Below are 22,368 nucleotides of genomic sequence, written 5' to 3' on the forward strand. Positions count from 1 at the left end.
TACATGCCATCTAAAGAACATTGAAAGTGAATGTATATTTCACACTAAATAGATTCTATTGACTTAAAAAAATTTTTTTAATCAGTACAATTGTCTATGTTATGTAGCTAAATACAATTCTCTAATTTTACTCCTTATTTTAGTTTCTGGATGATAGTTAAAACCATAAAGGGGGTATCTTGGCAATCAAAATAGTCTTGGATTTTACAGTTTTATTTAAAGGTGTTTGGCTTCAGTTACAGATTTTTCAGTTACAGAAACCCAGTTTTGCCGAGGGCAACCAGACATTATCTGATTCAGCAGAATTTATCTGTTACTAAATTTATAATACAATGACATATAAACAAAGCTTCAAATTATTGTTTTGCAATTAGCAATATAACTATCAAGTAGGCCAGAATGTTTTTGAAAATTGCTCAGAATATATACTCTTCATAGGAACTTTATTATATAATTGTATAATAAGTTTGATGAGACTTAACTAAGAACAAAAGAAGCAAGGGAAGTAAGTTATAATTAATCATTGACCAGCACCATTAAATACAGACAGTCTGAAACCTCTCTAACTTGGAAGGATGCCTGCATGAGGGGAATGGATTGTCATGTTCACTGAACAAGAATCACATTCGCAAGTATGACATTGGCAAATTCCTGCTATCTGGCCTGCCTTTAGCATTTTATTAAAGCCCTTAAATGAGTTTGTTTGACATGTAAAAAGCTGTACATATTTAATATACACAACCTGATGAGTTTAAGAAAAACTGTAAACCCATGAAACCATCACCACCATCAAGGCCATAAGAATATGCATCACTTCCCAAAGTTTCTTCCCACCCCTTTTATTATTAATTTTTTGATGGTAAGAACATTTAACATAATACCTACCTTCATAGCTGCTTTTAAGCATGCAGTATTCTATACAGTATCTATAGGTCTTTTGAGGTAGAATGAACATTTTAACAATATTAATTCTTTTAATCCATAAACATGGGATATCTTTCCATGATTTTTATCAATGACTTCTGTTTTCAGAATACAGATATTTCACCTCCTTAGTTAAATTTACTCCCAGGTATTTTATTCTTTGTGATGCCCTTATAAATGGAATTGTTTTCTCAATTTTTTTTCCAGGCAGTTTGTTATCAGTATGTAGAAATGCAACTTTTTAGGCCTGGCACTGTTGCTCACGCGTGTAATCCCAATACTTTGGGAGGCCGAGGCAGGCAGATCACTTGAGATCAGGAGTTCCAGAGCAGCCTGACCAACATGGTGAAACCCCATCTCTACTAAAAATACAAAAATTAGCCAGGCCTGGTGGCACGTGCCTGTAATTCCAGCTACTTGGGAGGCTGAGGCAGGAGAATTGCTTGAACCTGGGAGGCAGTGAGCCAAGATCATGCCATTGCACTCCAGCCTGGGCGACAGAACAAGACTCTGTCTCAAAAAAAAAAAAAAAAAAAAAGAAAAGAAAAAGAAATGCAGCTGCTTTAAAAAATATTTTCTTTATCCTGCAAATTTGCTGAATTTATTTATTAGTTCAAGCATTTTTTTTAAAGTCTCTACAGTTTACTGTATATAAGGTCAAGTCATCTGAAAACATAGATAACCTTCTTTCTTCTTTTGCAATTTGAATGCCTTTTATTTCTCTTGCCTGATTGCTCTGGTGAGGACTTTCAGTACTATATTGAATGGAAGTGGTGACAGTTGAGTATCCTTGTCTTGTTACTAATCTTAGAGAAAAACTTTTTAGCTTTCACCACTGAATATAATGTTAGCTGTGGGCTTGCTCTATCTGGTGTCTATTACATTGAAGTACATTTCTTTTGTACCTAATTTGTTTTCTTTGAAAACGTTTTCAAATGTTTTTTTCTGTATCAATTGAGATGATAATATGATTTTTATCTTTCATTCTATTAATATGATGTATTCTATTTATTATTTTCTATATGTTGAACTGTTGTTGCATCTCAGGGATAAATCCCACTTAATTATGGCTAGTGATCCTATTAATATGTGGTTGAATTTGGTTTGCCAGTTGCTAGTATTTTTTGAAGATTTTTGCAGCCGTTTTTATAAAAGATATTTGTAGTTTCCTTTTCTTATAGTGTCCTTGTCTGACTTTGGTCTCAGGGTAATGCTGGCCTCATCAGATGAGTTTGTAAGTATTTCCTCCTCTTTGATTTTCTGAAAGACTTTAAGAACTATTGGCATTGATTCTTCTTTAAATGTTCGATCGAATTCACTTGTAACATTATCAGGTCCTGGGCTTTTTCTTATGTGGAGATTGTTGATTACTGATTCAATCTCCTTATTTATTATTGGTCTTCTCAGATTTTCTGTTTATTTTTGAATCAGTCTTTGTAGATTGTATGTTTCTAGGAATGTAACTATTTCTTCTAGATTACACAATTCATTTTTAATAATTGTTTTAGTAATATTTTATGATTGTGTTTCTGTGGTGTCAGTTGTAATGTTTTCTCTTTCATTTATTTCATTTATTTGACTTTCCTCTTTTTTCACAGTCTAGCTAAGTCTGTCAATTTTGTTTTTTTTTTAAAAAGCTCTTAGTTTTGTTAAAATTTTTGTTTTTATAGTCTCATAGATTTATTCTCTAACATTTATTATTTCTTTTCTTCTGTTGACTTCAAGCATAACTTGTTCTTCTTTTTCTTGTTCCTCGAGTTGTAAAGTTTGGTTGTTTGAGATCTTTCTTTTTTTCTTAACATAGGTGTTTATCACTGAACTTCCCTCTTAGAACTGCTTTTTCTTCATTTCATAAGTTCTGGCATGTTTTGTTTCTATTTTTGTTTGTCTTAAGATGCTTTTTTATTTCTCTTTTAATTACTTCTTTGACCTATTGATTGTACAAGAGTATGATATTTAATTTCCACATATTTGTGAATTTCTCAACTCTCCTCTGTTACTATTTGCAGTTTCAAACCATTGTAGCCATGCGTGATACTTGACATTATATTAATCTTGTTAAATTTGTTTAGACTTGTTTTGTGGCCTAAAATATGATCTGTCCTGGAGCATGATATGTGCACCCTTTAAAAGAAGCTATATTCTGCTACTTTAGATGGAATGTTACATATTTGTCTGTTAGGTTCCTTTAGTCTATAGTGTTGTTCAAGTCCACTATTTCCATATTGATTTTCTGTTTGAATTATCTGTCCATTTTTGAAAATGGAGTATTAAAATCCCTACTATTATGTATTACTGTCTATTTCTCCCTTTCAGTCTCTTAATATTTGCTTTATATGTTTAGGTGCTTTGACAGGGGCTCATATATATTTTTTCTTGTTATATCCTCTTGATGAGTTAACCCCTTTATCATTATATAATGGACTTTTTTGTCTCTTTTTACAATTTTGGACTTAAATCTATTTTGTCAGATATAAGCATAGATGCTCTGGCTTACCTTTGGTTGCAATTTACATGAAATATGTTTTTTCATCTCTATTTTCAGCCTATGGTGTCCTAAAACTAAAGAAGTGAGTCCCTTGTAAGCAGCATATATTTGGACCATGTTTTTTCTTAATCCGTTCAACCACTCTGTCTTTTTATTTATTTATTTATTGTTTACTTTACGTTCTGGTACACATGTACAGAACATGCAGGTTTGTTACATGGGGTATACATGTACCATGGCAGTTTGCTGCACCTATCAACCCGATTTTGGGGGAACGGGTGGTGTTTGGTTACATGAATAAGTTCTTTAGTAGTGATTTCTCAGATTTTGATGCACCCATCACCTAAACAGTATACACTGTATCCACTGCATAGTTTTTATCCTTTACCCACCTCCCACCCTTTCCCCCAAGTCCCCAAAGTCCTATTTATTTATTTATTTGTTTTTACTTTAAGTTCTGGGATATGTGTGGGGAACATCCAGGTTTGTTACATAGATATACATGTGCCATGGTGGTTGGCTGACCTATCAACCTGTCATATAGGTTTTAAGCCCCATATGCTTTCGGTATTTGTCCTAATGCTCTCCCTCCCCTTGCCCCCCATTCCCAGACATGCCCAAATGTCTGATGTTCCCCTCCATGTGTTCATCTGTTCTCATTGTTCAACTCCCACTTACGAGTGAGAACATGTGGTGTTTGGTTTTCTGTTCTTGTGTTAATTTGGTGAGAATGATGGTTTCCAGCTTCATCCATGTCCCTGCAAAGAACATGAACTCATTCTTTTTTATGGCTGCATAGTAATCCATGGTGTATATATGCCACATTTCCTTTATCCAGTCTATTATTGATGGGCATTTGGGTTGGTTCCAAGTCTTTGCTTTTGTAAATAGTACTGCAGTAAACATGTGTGAGCATATGTTTTTATAGTAGAATGATTTATGATCTTTGGGTATTTACCAAGTAATGGGGTTGCTGGGTCAAATGGTATTTCTAGTTCTAGACCCTTGAGGAATCGCCACAGTCTTCCACAATTGTTGAACTAATTTACATCTCCACATCCTCGCCAGCATCTGTTGTTTCCAGAGTTTTTAATGATCACCATTCTAACTGGTGTGAGATGTATCTCACTGTGGTTTTGGTTTGCATTTCTCTGATGACCAGTGATGATGAGCTTTTTTTCATATGCTTGTTGGTTGCATAAACGTCTTCTTTTGAGAAGTGTCTGTTCGCATCCTTCACCCACTTTTTGATGGGGTTGTTTGTTTTTTTCTTGTAAACTTGTTTAAGTTCCTTGTAGATTCTGGATATTAGCGCTTTGTCAGATGGACAGATTGCAAAAATTGTCTCCTATTCTGTAGGTTGCCTGTTCACTCTGATGATAGTTTCTTTTGCAGAGCAGAACCTCTGTAGTTTAATTAGATCCTATTTGTCAATTTTGGCTTTTGTTGCCATTGCTTTTGTGTTTTGAGTCATAAAGCCTTCGCACATGCCTATATCCTGAATGGTATTGCCTAGGTTTTCTTCTAGGATTGTTTGTGATTTTAGGTCTTACATTTAAGTCTTTAATCCATCTTGAGTTAATTTTTGTATAAAGTGTAAGGAAGGGTTCCAGTTTCAGTTTTTCCGCATATGGCTAGCCAGTTTTCCCAGCATCATTTATTAAACAGGGAATCCTTTACCCATTGCTTGTTTTTGTCATGTTTATCAAGGATCAGATGGTTGTAAATGTGTGGTGTTATTTCCGAGGCCTCTCTTCTGTTCCATTGGTCTATATTTCTGTTTTGGTACCAGTACCATGCTGGTTTGGTTATTGCCTTGTAGTGTAGTTTTGAAGTTAGGTAGCATGATGCCTTCAGCTTTGTTCTTTTTCCTTAGAATTGTCTTGGCTATACAGGCTCTTTTTTGGTTCCATATGCAATTTAAAGTAGTTTTTTCTAGTTCTGTAAAGAAAGTCAATGGTAGTTTGATGGGAATAGCATTGAATCTATAAATTACTTTGGGCAGTATGGCCATTTTCACAGTATTGAATCTTTTTATCCATGAGCATTGAATGTTTTTCCATTTGTTTGTATCCTCTCTGCTTTCTTTGAGCAGCAGTTCGTAGTTCTCCTTGAAGAGGTCCTTCATGTCACTTGTAAGTTGTATTCCTAGGTATTTTATTATTTTTGCAGCAATTGTGAATGGGAGTTCACTCATGATTTGGCTCTCTGCTTGTCTATTATTGTTGTAGAGGTATGCTTGTGATTTTTACACATCGATTTTGTATCCTGAGACTTTGCTGACGTTGCTTATCAGTTTAAGGAGATTTTGGGCTGAGACATGGGGTTTTCTAAATATACAATCATGTCATCTGCAAACAAAGACCATTTGACTTCCTCTCTTCCTATTTGAATACGCTTTATTTCTTTCTCTTGCCTGATTGCCCTGGCCAGAACTTTCAGTACTATGTTGAATAGGAGGGGTGAGAGAGGGCATCCTTGTCTTGTGCTGGTTTCCAAAGGGGATGCTTTCAGCTTTTGCCCATTCAGTATATTGGCTATAGGTTTGTCATAAATAGCTCTTATTATTTTGAGCTGTCTTCCATCAATACCTAGTTTATTGAGAGTTTTTTTTGTTGTTGTTGTTTTGTTTACCATGAATGGGTGTTGAATTGTATCAAAGACCTTTTCTGTATCTTTTGAGGTACTCATGTGGTTTCTGTCATTGGTTCTGTTTATGTAATGGATTACATTTATTGATTTGTGTATGTTGAACCAGCCTGGCATCCCAGGGATGAAGCCGGTTTGATCGTGGTGAATAAACTTTTTTGTGTGCTGCTGGATTCAGTTTGCCAGTATTTTATTGAGGATTTTTGCGTTGATGTTCATCAGGGATATTGACCTGAAATTTACTTTTTTTGGTTGTGTCTCTCCCAGGTTTTGGAATCAGGATAATGCTGGCCTCATAAAATTGAGTTAGGGAGGAGTGTCTCTTTTTCTGTTGTTTGGAATTGTTTCAGAAGGAATGGTACCAAATCCTCTTTGTACCTCTAGCAGAGTTTGGCTGTGAATCCTCTGGTCCTGGGCTTTTTTGGGTTGGTAAGCTATTAATTAGGGTCTCTTTTTCAGAATTTGTTATCGGTCTATTCAGGGATTCAACTTCTTTCTGGTTTAGTCTTGGGAGGATGTATGTGTTCAGGAATTTATCCATTTCTTCTAGATTTTCTAGCTTATTTGTGTAGAGGTGGATATAGTGTTCTCTGATGGTAGTTTGTGTTTCTGTGGGATCAGTGGCGATATCCCCTTTATCATTTTTATTGTGTCTATTTGATTCTTCTCTCTTTTCTTTCTCCTTAGTCTGGCTAGCAGTTTATCTATTTTGTTAATCTTTTCAAAAAACCAGCTCCTGGGTTGATTGTTTTTTGAAGGTTTTTTGTGTCTCTATCTCTTTCAGTTTTACTCTTATCTTAGTTATTTCTTCTCTTTTGCTAGCTTCTAAATGTGTTTGCTCTCCTTCTCCAGTTCTTTTAATTGTGATGTTGGAGTGTCAATTTTAGATCATTCCTGCTTTCTGATGGCGTTTAATGCTATAAAGTTCCCTCTTAACACTGTGTTAGTTGTGTCCCAGAGATTCTGCTCCATTGTCTCTTGGTTCTCATTGGTTTCAATGAACTGCATTATTTCTGCCTTAATGTTGTTATTTACTTAGTAGTCATTCAGGAGCAGGTTGTTCAGCTTCCATGTAGTTGTGTGGTTTTGAGTGTGTTTCTTAATCCTGAGTTCTAATTTGATTGCACTGTGGCCTGAGAGACTGTTTGTTATGATTTCCATTCTTTTGCATTTGCTGAGGAATGTTTTACTTCCAATTATGAGATTGATTTTAGAATAAGTGCTATGTGGTGCTGAGAAAAATGTATATTCTGTTGATTTGCTATGGAGAGTTTTGTTGATATCTATGAGATTTCCTTGGCCCAGAGCTGAGTTGAACTCTTGGATGTCCTTGTTAATTTTCTGTCTCGTTGATCTTTCTAATGTTGAAAGTGGGGTGTTAAAGTCTCCCACTATTATTGTGTTGAAGTCTAAGTCTCTTTGTAGGTCTCTAAGAACTGGTTTTATGAATCTGGTGCTCCTGTATTGGGTGCACCTGTATATATATATACACACACACACATATATGTATATATAAATATATATACATGTATATATGTATACATGAATATATATGTATATACATATACATACATGCACATGCATATATATGTATATATACATATATGTATTATACACATGTATATGTATACACATATACATATATACATACACATATACATACATGCATTATATATACACATATACATATATCCATACATGTATGTATATATACATATACATATATACATGCATATATGTATATGTTTACATATATGTATTACACACGTGTATATACATACACATATACGTATATCTATGTATGCATGTATTATACATGTACACATGTATTATACATGTGTATAATACATATATATATGCATGTCCATAACATATATGTATACACATATGTATATACATACATGTATATGGATATACATGTCTATACATATGTATATGGATATACCTATATGTATGAATATATGTATATACATGTATGTATATAGCATATTTTGTTTCTAATTCAGCTTATTTGGATCTTATATATACATGTGTATGTGTATATATACATATGTATATATTTATATATTTTTATATATATTCATATATATATGCTATCTCTACTTATTGCATTATTCTCTTTACCATTATGTAATGCCTTTGTTTGTCTTTTTTGATCTTTGTTGGTTTAAAGTCTTTCTATCAGAGACTAGGATTGCAACCCCTGCTTTTTTTTTTGCTTTCCATTTGCTTGGTAAATATTTCTCCATCCCTTTATTTTGAGCTGATGTATGTCTTTGCACATGAGATTTGTCTCTTGAATATAGCACACCAATGGGTCTTGACTCTTTATCCAATTTGCCAGCCTGTGTCTGTTAATTGGGGCATTTAGCCTATTTACATTTAAGGTTAATATTGTTATGTGTGAATTTGATCCTGTCATCATGATGCTAGCTGGTTATTTTGCACATTAGTTGATGCAGTTTCTTCATAGTGTCATTGGTCTTTATATTTTTGTTTGTTTTTGCAGTGGCTGGTACTGGGTTTTCCTTTCCATATTTAGTGCTTCCTTCAGGAGCTCTTGTAAGGCAGGTCTGGTGCTTGTCTGTAAAGGATTTTGTTTCTCTTTCATCTATGAAACTTAGTTTTGCTGAATATGAAATTCTGCAATGAAAATTCTTTTCTTTAAGAATGTTGAATATTGGCCCCCAATCTCTTTGGGCTTGTAGGGTTTCTGCAGAGAGATCTGCTGTTAGTCTGATGGGCTTCCCTTTCTGGGTAACCCGACCTTTCTCTCTGGCTGCCCTTAACAGTTTTTCATTAGTTTCAACCTTTGGAATCTGACAATTATGTGTCTTGGGGTTGCTCTTCTTAAGGTGTATCTTTGTGGTGTTCTCTGTATTTTCTGAATTTGAATTTCAGCCTGTCTTGCTAGGTTGGGGACATTCTCCTGGATAATATCCCAAAGAGTGTTTTCCAACTTGGTTCCTTTCTCCTCGTCACTTTCAGGTACACTAATCAATCATAGGTTTGGTCTTTTCACATAGGCCCACATTTCTTTGAGGCTTTGTTCGTTCCTTTTCAATATTTTTTCTCTAATCTTGTCTTCACGCTTTATTTCATTAAGCTGATCTTCAATCTCTGATATCCTCTCTTCTGCTTGATCGAGTTGGCTATTGATACTTGTGTTTGCTTCACGAAGTTCTTGTGCTGTGTTTTTCAGCTCCATCAGGTCATTTATGTTCTTCTCTAAACTGATTATTCTAGTTAGTAGTTCTTTAACCTTTTTTCAAGGTTCTTAGCTTCCTTGAATTAGGTTAGAACATGCTCCTTTAGCTCAGAGGAGTTTATTACCCACCTTCTGAAGCCTCCTTCTGTCAGTTCATCAAACTCATTCTATGTATGTATATACATACATATATATGTACATTTATATACATGTGTATATAATACATATGTACAAACTCATTTATGCCCTTGCTGGAGAGGAGTTGCAATCATTTGGAGGAGAAGAGGTATTCTGGTTTTGGGAATTTTCAGCATTTATGCACTGGTTTTTCCTCATCTTCATGGGTTAATCTACCTTAGATCTTTGTGGCTGAAGACTTTTGGATGGGGTTTCTGTGTGGACGTTCTTTCGTTGATGTTGATGTTATTGCTTTTTGTTTGTTAGTTTTTTCTTCTATCAGTCATGCCCCTTTTCTCCAGGTCTGCTGCAGTTTGCTTGGGCTCTACTCCAGACCCTATTTGCCTGGTTATCACCAACAGAGGGTACAGGACAGCAAATATTGCTGCCTGCTCTTTCCTCTAGAAGCTTTGTCCCAGAGGGCACCGGCCTGATGCCAGCCTGAGCTCTCTTGTATGAGGGGTCTGTCAACCCCTGTTGGGAGTTCTCTCCCAGTCAGAAGTCATGGAGTTCAGGGACCCCCTAGAGGTGGCAGTTTTTCCCTTAGCAGAACTCAAGCGCTGTGGTGGTTGAATCCTCCTTGTCAGGATCTGCTGCTCTATTCTCCATTATATCATTCCTATACCTTTGCATCTTCATAGCTTAGTTCCCACTTATGAGTGAGAACATACAATGTTTGGTTTTCCATTCCTGAGTTACTTCACTTAGAATAATGGTCTGCAATTCCATCCAGGTTGCTGTGAATGCCATTATTTCATTCCATTTTTATGGCTGAGTAGTATTCCATGGTGTATACATAGATATAGATATAGATATAAATTTTGATATATATATCACAATTTCTTTACCCACTCATTGATTGATGGGCATTTGGGTTGTTGCCATGTTTGTACAATTGCAAATTGTGCTGCTATAAACATGCATGTGCAAATACCTTTTTCAGATAATGACTTCTTTTCCTCTGGGTAGAAACCCATCAGTGACAGACTGGATCAAGAAAATGTGGCACATATACACCATGGAATACTATGCAGCCATAAAAAAGGATGAGTTCGTGTCCTTTATAGGGACATGGATGCAGCTGGAAACCATCATTCTCAGCAAACTATCGCAAGAACAGAAAAGCAAACACCGCGTGTTCTCACTCATAGGTGGGAATTGAACAATGAGATCACTTGGACACAGGAAGGGGAACATCACACACCAGGGCCTATTGTGGGGAGGGCGGAGCGGGGAGGGATAGCATTAGGAGATATACCTAATGTAAATGATGAGTTAATGGGTGCAGCACACCAACATGGCACATGTATACATATGTAACAAACCTGCACATTGTGCACATGTACCCTAGAACTTAAAGTATAATAATAATAATTAAAAAATATCTATTTATACTCTTTCAGACTTTCTGATGTAGGCATTTAAGGCTATGAACTTTCCTCTTAGCACCACCTTTGTTGTATTCCAGAGGTTTTGATAGGTTCTGTGACTATTACCATTCAGTTCAAAGAATTTTTAAATTTCCATCTTGATTTCATTGTTGACCCAGTGCTCATTCAGGAGCAGATTATGTAATTTCCATGTATTTGCATTGTTTTGAGGATTTCTTTTGGGGCTGATTTCCAATTTTCTTCCACTGTGGTATGAGAGTGTACTTGATATAATTTTGATTTTCTTAAATGTGTGGAGACTTGTTTTGTGGCCTATCATATGGTCTATTTTAGAGAATATTCCATGTGCTGATGAATAGAATGCATATTCTGCAGCTGTTGGGTAAAATTTTCTGTAGAAATGTGTTAAGTCCATTTGTTCTGCCGCTTGTTTGCCATTTTTTAACCTCTCCACTCTGTTTTTTCATTAGAGAATTTAATCAATTTACATTTAAAGCAATTATTGATAGGTAAGAACCCGTTGATGCCATTTTGTTAATTATTTTACACTGTTTTGAGACACAATAACAACAACAAAAAACTGCAGGCCAATATCCCTGATGAACATTGATGTGAAAATCCTCAATAAAATACTGGCAAATCGAATCCAGCTGCACATCAAAAAGCTTATCCACCATGATCAAGTCGTCTTCATCTCTGGGATGCAAGGTTGATTCAATATATGCAAATCAGTAAATGTAATCCCTCACATAAACAGAACCAATGACAAAAACCACATGATTATCTCAATAGATGCAGAAAAGGCCTTCAATAAAATTCAACACCCCATCATGGTAAAAACTCTCAATAAGCTAGGTATTGATGGAATGTATCTCAAAATAATAAGAGATATTTATGACAAACCCATAGCCAATATCATACTGAATGGGCAAAAGCTGGAAGCATCCCCTTTGAAAACCAGCACAAGACAAAGATGCCCTCTCTCACCACTCCTATTCAACATAGTATTGGAAGTTCTGGCCAGGGCAATCAGGCAAGAGAAAGAAATAAAGGGTATTCAAATAGAAGGAGAGGAAGTCAAATAGTCTCTGTTTGCAGATGACATGATTGTATATTTAGAAAACCCCATCGTCTCAGCTCAAAATCTCCTTAAGCTCATGAGCAAATTTGGCAAAGTCTCAGGATATGAAATCAATGTGCAAAAATCACAAGCATTCCTATACACCAATAATAGAGAGCCAAATCATGAGTGAACTCCCATTCACAATTGCTACTAAGAGAATAAAATACCTAGGAATACAACTTAAAGGATGTGAAGGACCTCTTCAAGGAGAACTACAAACCACTGCTCAAGGAAATAAGAGAGGACACAAACATAGAAAAACATTCCATGCTCATAAATAGGATCAATATCATGAAAATATCATGAAAATTACTTTGGGCCATACTGCCTAAAGTAATTTATAGATTCAATGCTATCCCCATCAAGCTACCATTGATTTTCTTCACAGTACTAGAAAGAACTACATTAAATTGCATATGGAACCAAAAAGCCTGTTTGGCCAAGACAATCCTAAACAAAAATAACAAAGCTGGAGGCATCATGCTATCTGACTTCAAACTGTACCTCAAGGCTACAGTAACCAAAACAGCATGTTACTGATACCAAAACAGATATATAGACCAATGAACAGAACAGAGGCCTCAGAAATAATGCCACACACCTACAACCATCTGATCCTTGACAAACCTGACAAAAACAAGCAATGGGGAAAGGATTCCTTATTTAATAAATGGTATCAGGAAACTGCATAGCCATATGCAGAAAACTGAAACTGGAACCCTTCCTTACACCTTATACAAAAATTAACTCAAGATGAATTAAAGACTTAAATGTAAGACCTAAAACCATAAAAACCCTAGAAGAAAACCTATTCTAGGTTTTCTAGGTATTTCTAGGCAATACCATTCAGGACAAAGGCATGGGCAAAGACTTCATAACTAAAACACCAAAAGCAATGGCAACAAAAGCCAAAATTGACAAATGGGATCTAATTAAACTAAGGAGCTTCTGCACAGCAAAAGAAACTATTGTCAGAGTGAACAGTCAACCTACAAAATGAGAGAAAATTTTTGCAATCTGTCCATCTGACAAAGGGCTAATATCCAGAATCTACAAGGAACTTTAAGCAAATCTACAGGAAAAAACAAACCAGCCCATCAAAATAACAAAAGCAGAGGCACTGTTTTGACTCAAAGAACTGGCATGCCCAATTGTGAATCAGTTTGAGTATGCCTAGATCCAAGGTTCCACATTATTTCTGGGAATTTATTTCCTTAATCAATAATTAAATTAAGAAAAAAACATCTAAATAGTTAGAAGAGAAGATTTGGAGTGTTCTCGCCATGAATAAAAGACAAAATTTTGAGGTGACAGATATCCAAATTACTCTAATTTGAATATGTCATACTTTATATAGGTATCAGAATATCACATGTATCCCTAAAATACATACAAATGATATATATCAACAAAAATTAAAAAATAGAAATAGTTTTAAAATATTGCTAATATAACGTTCTGTTTCTTGAACCTAGCAATATATTAAAATAATAATACACTGTGACTAACTGTCTTTCAATGAATGAATGGGGTAACAAAGTTCTATATTCTCACTGTGGTAATAGTTACACAAATTAATGCCTGTATTACAACTCAGAGAACTGTACACACACAAGTGTACACAAAACCAGTCAATTTTACTGTATTCTAATTTATTAAATAAAGATAAATAATCTGTAAAAAAGACTCATTCATTTAACTGACAGATATGGGGACAAAACAAGCAATTGGAGAGAGAGGGAGACAGACAGACAGACAATGTATTCTTGGATTCTTGGAAGACCTAGGCAAATATAATATATAATATAAAATATATTTTATATTTATATTATATAATATATTATATATATAGTGGTCAATTTTGCTAAGTGTAAAAATATATATGTACACACACAGTTGGCCTTTAGAATCTGTGGGTTTCATATCCATGGAGTCAATCAATCGCTGATGGAAACTTTGCATTTAGTTGGATCTGTGGGTGTGAAACCAGCAGACACAGAAGGCCAACTAAGGAACTTGAGTATCTGCAGATTTTAGTATCCATAGGAGTCCCGGAACCACACCCCTGTGGATATGGTGAGATGATTGTGTGTATGTGTGTGTGTGTGTGTGTGTGTATATATATCCAAATTCTCAGTCTTTCCTTATTTCCTTATATCACTTAGCAAAATTGATCACTATATATATACATACATATATAAAATATCCAAATTCTCAGCCTTTCCTTATTTCCTTTTTTCTTTGTATCACTTAGCAAAATTGACCACTACGCATGATATATATATATATATATATATGTAGTGGTCAATTTTGCTAAGTGATATAAAGAAATAAGGTAATAAGGAAAGGCTGATAATTTGAATTAAATCAACAGAGTATTTTAATACTATGACAAGTCCATAATTTATGGCTGGCCACACTTGCTTTCACCTTTGGAAGTTTTATTTTTCATTTGTTTCATTTGTTCCATTTCATTCAAGAGTAAATTCCAGTAAGATGAATAATTGGAAGTTATATTGCAAGAAGATGGAGTTAAATGTTCATTTAAAGGAAGAAAAATTTTTGAAGTAGGAATAAGAGGATGATGACAGTGATGACAATGATATCTTATTGCCACTGCTTATACACAGTTATAAGTTCTAAAATGGTTGCTGGCTAGACTCAGAGCCATCAAAGGCTCATGTTTTGACAACAAATTTACAAGCATTCTTGACCTTTGATAGATTTATTCTTAACTCACAATCAGAAAGGGCATTTCTACTCTCTGTTGTGCTTTATTCCCCAAATGCCAGAGATTCTGGTGGATTGTCAACATCATAGCATGATCCTTTCCTGGGATAGATTCCATTACATTAATCTTGTACGTGTACAAGAATTTTAAAAAGCAAGAGTTAGGCATTCATTAAATCTCAATTTGGATAGCAGGATCTGGAATCTGAAGTTTCTGATCAAAACTTCACTTGGGCTTTGTGTTTATATCTCTGTTTCAGATAGTAGTGATCTTGAACTAAGGCTTGTAGGTGGAACGAACCGCTGTGTGGGGAGAGTAGAGCTGAAAATCCAAGGAAGGTGGGGGACCATATGCCACCATAAGTGGAACAATGCTGCAGCCGATGTCGTATGCAAGCAGCTGGGATGTGGAACTGCACTTCACTTCGCTGGCTTGCCTCATTTGCAGTCAGGGTCTGATGTTATATGGCTTGATGGTGTCTCCTGCTCTGGTAATGAGTCTTTTCTTTGGGACTGCAGACATTCCGGAACCGTAAATTTTGACTGTATTCATCAGAACGATGTGTCTGTGATCTGCTCAGGTAAGACTTACATCCACATGATTACATCAGATAAAATTCCTTTTTTGGAGAACTAGGACCAAACCCTGAAGAAGTTACAACCAATTGTGATGTGTAAGAATTGACACTTTCAATTCTTCCTCAGGGAACATGCCTGCGTTTTATGCAGCATATTACATTGTAAGCCTCATGGGAATAAGGTTTTTACCCACCCCAACACACCATTTTACTTAATTCTAATTGGTGCAACAAAATATCCAATCTAGTCAAAATTGCTATTAATCTATACAAGTGTATGGCTTATATTAATATTCAGCATAATTTTTAAATGTGTAATCACTTTGCATATTCATAGATACAACTATATTTTTCTATGTTATCATTGAGTTTGTTTTAGCACTTCCTCTCATTAAAATAAACTATTTCCAAAGAGTACCTATCTAAAAATTTATGACTTTGCTAATTACTTTGTACCTTATACTAGTAAAATTTTTGTCTGCAGCCATTTGTTTTCTAGTTTGCAACTCTCAACTACAAGTTACCCCTCACTGTTTATTTATAGTTTTGTATATCAGGGGTTAAAATATCACTCATATTTCTCTCACAGTAGTATTTTATGTTTAAAGATGTCATGAAACGTGTTCACTGTCTTAATAAGATTAAATCCACACCTTCTAATATTCTTATGAAAGGAGAATCCCTAGATGTAGAGCCAAGTATTTTCCTCTGAGAGTCAGTTTGTCTTGATAGAAGAGGCTTCTTTAGTAAATTATTACTGACCTTATTCTACCAGCCTTACACAGGATGCCTTAATCTTATTTCCTATAGAATTTGAGATCAGGTCGCCTTTTTTAAGATGAGTTTTGCTTAAGTCTAGAGTATGCAGCAGGGAACGATATACATAGAAAAACGTATGTAGACAAAGAGGTTTATGGGTTTAGCTGTACCTTAGCCACAGGATTTATGCCACCCTCATAGGACTTTTGGGAAGGATAATATATTCAGAACATCTTTTAATCCTTTTATTTCTGTTTATACTAGTTTGCTTGCAAGTTTTATCTGGGGAACGACCACTTTCACCATTCAAAAGAGTTTCCCACAGTATATGTGATCAATCCATCATTTTACAAGAAAAATTTTCCTCCACGTAAAAGGGAGGTAGAGAAAAGAGGGACACATGAGAAGATGAGAGAGATGAGAGGAGAGGGGGAGGAAACAGGAAGAGAGAGAATCTTAATCATTTTGATACATTTTCTTACAATGAAGTGAATTCATAACAGTGTGCTTCTGACTTGATATAACATCCCTAACTGTAAGACCAGTTGCTATTCAAACTCTGGAACTTCCGGAACGATGTGCCTCTGGAAGAGTAAGGAAGGGCCAGGAAGAATGATGCAGATGTGAAAACAAGGTGGGAAAACAATCCCAACACTGAAAACAGATGTGTGTGTGGCCAACCCACAGGAAAATGGGTAGTTAGATACATTGGCCTTCTCTGCAGCCCTGTAGTCAAAGGATTTTTTTTCACTAAACAAAAACAGTTCACAGTTTCACAGTTTAAAATCTGTCACTTGATAATTATGTGATCCTATATAAGTCAATCTCCAAGTTGCAGATTTCTTATATCATGACTAGGATAACAGCATTAAATAAAATAGTGCAGGGAAAATACCTAAAATGTGCCAGGCAACCAAGAAGTTCTCCATAGGTTTAGGCATGATTATTATCATCATTATGACCCACATTATTGATAGGAAAATAAACCTCCAAATCTCCCGAGACTAACCTATTCAATGTGAACCAGATTTCTCACTAGATAGCAAATTACACTTTTGTAATGATGTATGAAAAGCTTGAATAATGGGAGGAGATGAGGTATAGAAATTATATCTTCTTTCCTCAATTATTTCAAGAAAAATTCTCCACATTTTTACTTTCTTGGGGTTATTTAATATATTTATTTGTATGCATGAAAAAGCAGAGTCACAGGGACACAAGTCACGTGATGCACATGCTGACGGAGCGAAAACACAGAGTTCCTTCAAAAATTACCACTGAACAAATTTCATTTCCTACGGCAAATATGTTTAATAAGCAAAGGCTTGCTTCTTCATAGAAAACAGTATGAGAAAGAACATGTTTCTATTTAAACCCAAGAGAGATTTTTTCCTAATTGCACATTGTTTTTGTCCCTTTTCTTTCTGAAGTTACTGAAAGGCAAGTATTTGCCAACACTTTAGTTTATTTTATGGTGTTAAGAATAATCACTGTAATATTTTGAAAATTAATGTAATTAATGGCATATAGGATTCTAAGGCTTTTTATTGTAATGTTTAGTTTCTTAAATTTCAGCAAGGCTAAAGCAAGGTTCTTAGGATTATAATTTCAATGTTCATATTTAAAAGAAGATTGTTGTCATAAAGACCGACAAGTACTTTAGTATTGAAGTCTTCTTGTTGAAATTTTGAAACAAAATGCATTTCCACTCTTTACTTTTCTCAGTTTGTGAAGGATACATCTAATCTTCACATGGGGAGGTTGGAGGAGAGGGATGCTGATGATATTGTCCCAAATCCAGTTCAGACGTTTCTCTGTGACTTCATCCTAGATGGAGCAGATTTGGAACTGCGACTAGCAGATGGAAGTGACAATTGTTCAGGGAGAGTAGAGGTGAGAATCCATGAACAGTGGTGGACAGTATGTGACCAGAACTGGAAGAATGAACAAGCCCTTGTGGTTTGTAAGCAGCTAGGATGTCCGTTTAGTGTCTTTGGCAGTCGTCGTGCTAAACCTAGTAATGAAACTAGGGACATTTGGATAAACAGCATATCTTGCTCTGGGAATGAGTCATCTCTCTGGGACTGCATATATGATGGAAAAGCAAAGCGAACATGCTTCCGAAGATCAGATGCTGGAGTAATTTGTTCTGGTAAGGTTCAAAGATCATGAGAGAGTACACATTTGAATTTTTAGAAATAATTTGTTGGGAGGTTAGAAGCACTTAGTAGCTTGAAAAAAGGGTTTTTTGGTCCTTAAAAAAAACCCAAAATACTCGTAAGCAGCACAAAGAACTTTTCAAATGCACATTGTAAAAAGAGAGTTTCTCCTCACTAGCAGTCTCTCCTGAAATCAGATACAGCTGGTACCACCGCATGAGTATAATCTGTATCTCTACAATAACTGGGAAAACTCTCTTCATATTAAACTAATGAGTTGTACTAGTTTACAGTTTTCTTAACAGTTTTTCTGCTGCTTTTTAAGTTTTTTATTTAATAATATACATTGTTTATTTCTGATTATAAATTAAGGCTTATTATAGAGAATTAGGAATATATACAAATCCAAATAGCTGATATAGATATATTTATATACATATGTTGATGTGATGTATAATTCTGTAAGAATCTAGAATATCATTAGTAGAATTGAAAACAAAGAAAATCTGTGTGCATAATACTTATGAATTATTTTACGTATAAAACATTTCCAAGACCTTTTAAACAGAAAAAAACAGGTTAGATATTTAAAAAACAAAGCTAGATGCAGAGGCTCATACCTGTAACCTCAACACTTTGGGAGACTAACACAGGAAGATCACTTGAGGCCAAGATTCACAATCAACTTGGGTAATATAGCAAGACTCCCTCTGCAAAAAATTTAAAATTTATCTGGGTGTGGTGGCACATGCCTGTGGTCCTAGCTACTCAGTAGGCTAAGGCAAGAGGATTGCTTGATCCCAGAAATTCAAGGCTGCAGTGAGCCATGATTGGGTCACTGCACTCCAGCTGGGGCAACAGAGTGAGGCCTCATCTTGTAAAAAAAAAAAAAAAAAAATGAAATAAATAAATAAAATCCAGTCATCATTATTCTCTGTGGCACTTTATGAAGGAAAAAAAAGGAGTATCTAGAGAGTCCTAAGTGGGAGGGGGCACAGGTGTCAGGGGAGTATTGTGAGCCTACATAACCATTTCCAATGATGCTATTTACATGAGAGTATACCTAAATAGTCCTGTTATTTATTGATATCCTAAAAGCCTGATAGATGATAGATATAGGATAAATGAAGAATGATGTTCTTGTAAATGAAACACACACACATACCTTATATGTGGATGGAAGGATAGAAATATAGATAATGCAACTCCTTATTTTGTATCTTGTCTCTCACTTGCTATAACATTTGCATTTTCCCACACCCTTAAACTAAAAATTAAAAAACTTTATGTTATTCTATCATATGAGTACAGTAAATTTAACCTGAGCTCTTTTCTTGGTGTTTAGGCTGTTGATAATTTTTCACTATTAATATTATACTAACCTGACATTCTTGAATGTACACCTTACATACACCTTATATTCAAGAATGTCAGATTAGTATAATATATAATGGTATCCAGAAATTGCAGAGTGGAGTTTGGTTTATGAATCTATTTATCTATCTATTCTGTTCACATTTAATGTGATCAATTTGGTAGGCAAAGTTAACTATCAATTCTTTTGTACACATCAATTTTATTTTAGTTTTCTCTTTCTTATAGATTGATATAAAACATTACAAAAATTGCTTTTGCTTTTTGGAAACTACTTTTTCAAATTATAAACGCAGTGAAAAGATCAAAATACAAAAAAATTAAAAGAATTTTTTAAATCCACATGCAATGCTGCCATTCATTCTTTTGGGGTTTTTTTGTTGTTTATATTTCTGGATCGTGTGTGTGTGTGTGTACCCTTTGTGCTGAACAATATACCACAGACATATTCCACATGGCCATTACTAATCTATCTTAATGTTAGAAGCTGCTTACTATATTGCGTAATGTACTATAATTTATTTAACTATCTCATCATGTTAAGTTTTAAAAGGTTTTCAAATTTTTACTGTTAAAAATACGATTTTATTTGATATACTGAGAAATACATTTTTCACACTTGATTATGTAATTTGCCAAATACTTAAAAATGAAATTGTCATGTAAAACCATATGCATCTTTTTTTAAAGTCTTGGATATATATTAACAAATTATTGTCTATAAATTGTGTTTTTTTCTTCTATTCGATTTCAGCTCCCTATTATTCCACTATATCATATTAACACTGAATGTTTTCATATTTTAGAATAACTGTTAATCTGATTTTAAAAATATAATAATATTAATGAACATTTATTGAATATTTATGGTGCTCCAGGCAGCGTTCTATTAGTTTACATATATGGGTTCATGGAATCCTCATGGAATCCCAGGAAGGGGGTTACTATTCTAATTTCTATTTTACAGTGAGGAAATAGAGGTACTGAGAGAAAGTAACTCACCCAGGTCACTCAGCTATCAGGGCAGTAGTGAAGCTGGAGTTCAAATATGGACTGTTTTAGCTCCAAAGTCAATGCTCAAAAATCTTACTTCCTTGATAACAAATGAGAGCTTTTTCCCAATTCTTTATTAGCAACTTATTTGTATCTGTTTATGTGTTAGCATTTCTGGTTCTTTGGCCATTTTTCGGTTGTGTGACGTCTTTGTCTTATAATGTGTAAGAACTCTGTGTATTTTACAGAGTCCCTTTATAAAATACATAGTCCCCCTCTTCTATTTCTAGAACCATCACATTTAACTTCAACTACTTTAACTAACTTTAACACATTTAACTATTGTAGCTTTCTATAGGCTAATATGTACTGAGATATATATTCCCTAAGTATTCTTATTTTTCATAAAATCCTTGCTACTTTTTTCTCCTTATTCTTCTAAATATGGATTAAAATTAGAATTGTTTTTAAGGTAATATTAAACCTATGAATTGGTTGGGCATGGTGGCACATGCCTGTTGTCCCAGCAACTCAGGAGGCTGAGGCAGGAATATCACTTGAGCCCAGGAGATAGAGACTGTAAGGTGCTATGATTGCACCTGTACATAGCCACTCCGCTCCATCCTGGGCAATGTAGCAAAGCCCAGTCTCTTAAAATACCATATAAATATAAATTGGTTTGATTTGTGCAGAAATTATATCATTATACTATCCATTTACCCTATACTAGAATAGTATACACTACTTCATTTGTATATTTATTTGCACCAGGAATTTAAATTTTTTCTTTGCTTTATTTCTATGAATTTTTATTTAGTATATCTGGAAATGATATATATTACATATACATACATCATATATCTGTTCATACACCCATACATTTAACCTACACTGAATACATTGGTTTCCATTATATCACGGAAGTACTTGGTGACATACTCAAAACTCTATGTGTAAGGATGTCCATGGCAGCGTAATTTGTGAAAATGAAAAATTAACCATAACATAAGTAACTAAGAATTGTGTCTTGGTTAAATAACTTACAGAATCTCTATATCGCCATATGATGGTATCCTATGCAATTATTAAATATTATGTTTTAAAATACACACACACACATACTAGGTTGAATAGAATGTAAGATTATTATAGACACATGGAAGAGTTGTTGTACTGGATAGCAAGTAAGGAAATTGGAAGGCTTTTAGAATTTTTAAAGTGACCCATTATAAAATATTATACCTTTCCTATATCACAGTAGTACCTACATAGCAAAATATTTCTTGGCTGGGCACGGTGGCTCATGCCTGTAACCCTGGCACTTTGGGAGGCCGAAAGGAGGTCAGGAGTTCTAGACCAGCCTGGGCAATATGGTGAAACCCTGTCTCTACTAAAACACAAAAAATAGCTGGCCGTGGTGGTGTGCGCCTGTAATCCCAGCTACTTGGGAGGCTGAGGTGGGAAGATTAAACCCTGAAGGCAGAGGTTGTAGTGAATCAAAATTGTGCCACAGCACTCTAGCCTGGGTGACAGAGTAAGGCCCTGAAAAGAAAGAAAGAGAGAGAGAAAGAGAGGAAGAAAGGAAGAAAGGAAGGAAGAAAGGAAGAAAAAAGAAAGAAGAAAGAAAGAAGAAAAAGAAAGAAAGAGGAAAGAAAGAGAGAAGAGGAAGAGGGAGGGGGAGGGGAGCAAGTAAGGAAAGAAAAGAGAAACAAAGAAAGAAGTCAGAAAGAAAGATAAGGAGAGAGAATGAAAGAAGAGAGAGAAGAAAGAACAGAGACAGAGAGAGAGAAAGAACAGAGACAGAGAGAGAGAAAG

General features: G+C 34.9%; 1 protein-coding gene across 1 annotated transcript in view; it reads left to right on the forward strand.

The window, feature by feature from the left end:
- The window catches only part of CD163L1 (CD163 molecule like 1), a 91,520-nt gene that overhangs the window by 13,457 nt on the left and 55,695 nt on the right, over positions 1-22,368 (forward strand). The window contains exons 5-6 of the mRNA XM_010388036.1: positions 14,951-15,271; positions 17,859-18,179. Of these exons, the coding sequence (XP_010386338.1) occupies positions 14,951-15,271; positions 17,859-18,179 (642 nt within the window). The remainder of the gene's footprint in view (positions 1-14,950; positions 15,272-17,858; positions 18,180-22,368) is intronic.

The sequence above is a fragment of the Rhinopithecus roxellana genome, chromosome 10, assembly GCF_007565055.1.
Source record: "Rhinopithecus roxellana isolate Shanxi Qingling chromosome 10, ASM756505v1, whole genome shotgun sequence".
Classification (NCBI taxonomy): Eukaryota; Metazoa; Chordata; class Mammalia; order Primates; family Cercopithecidae; genus Rhinopithecus; species Rhinopithecus roxellana.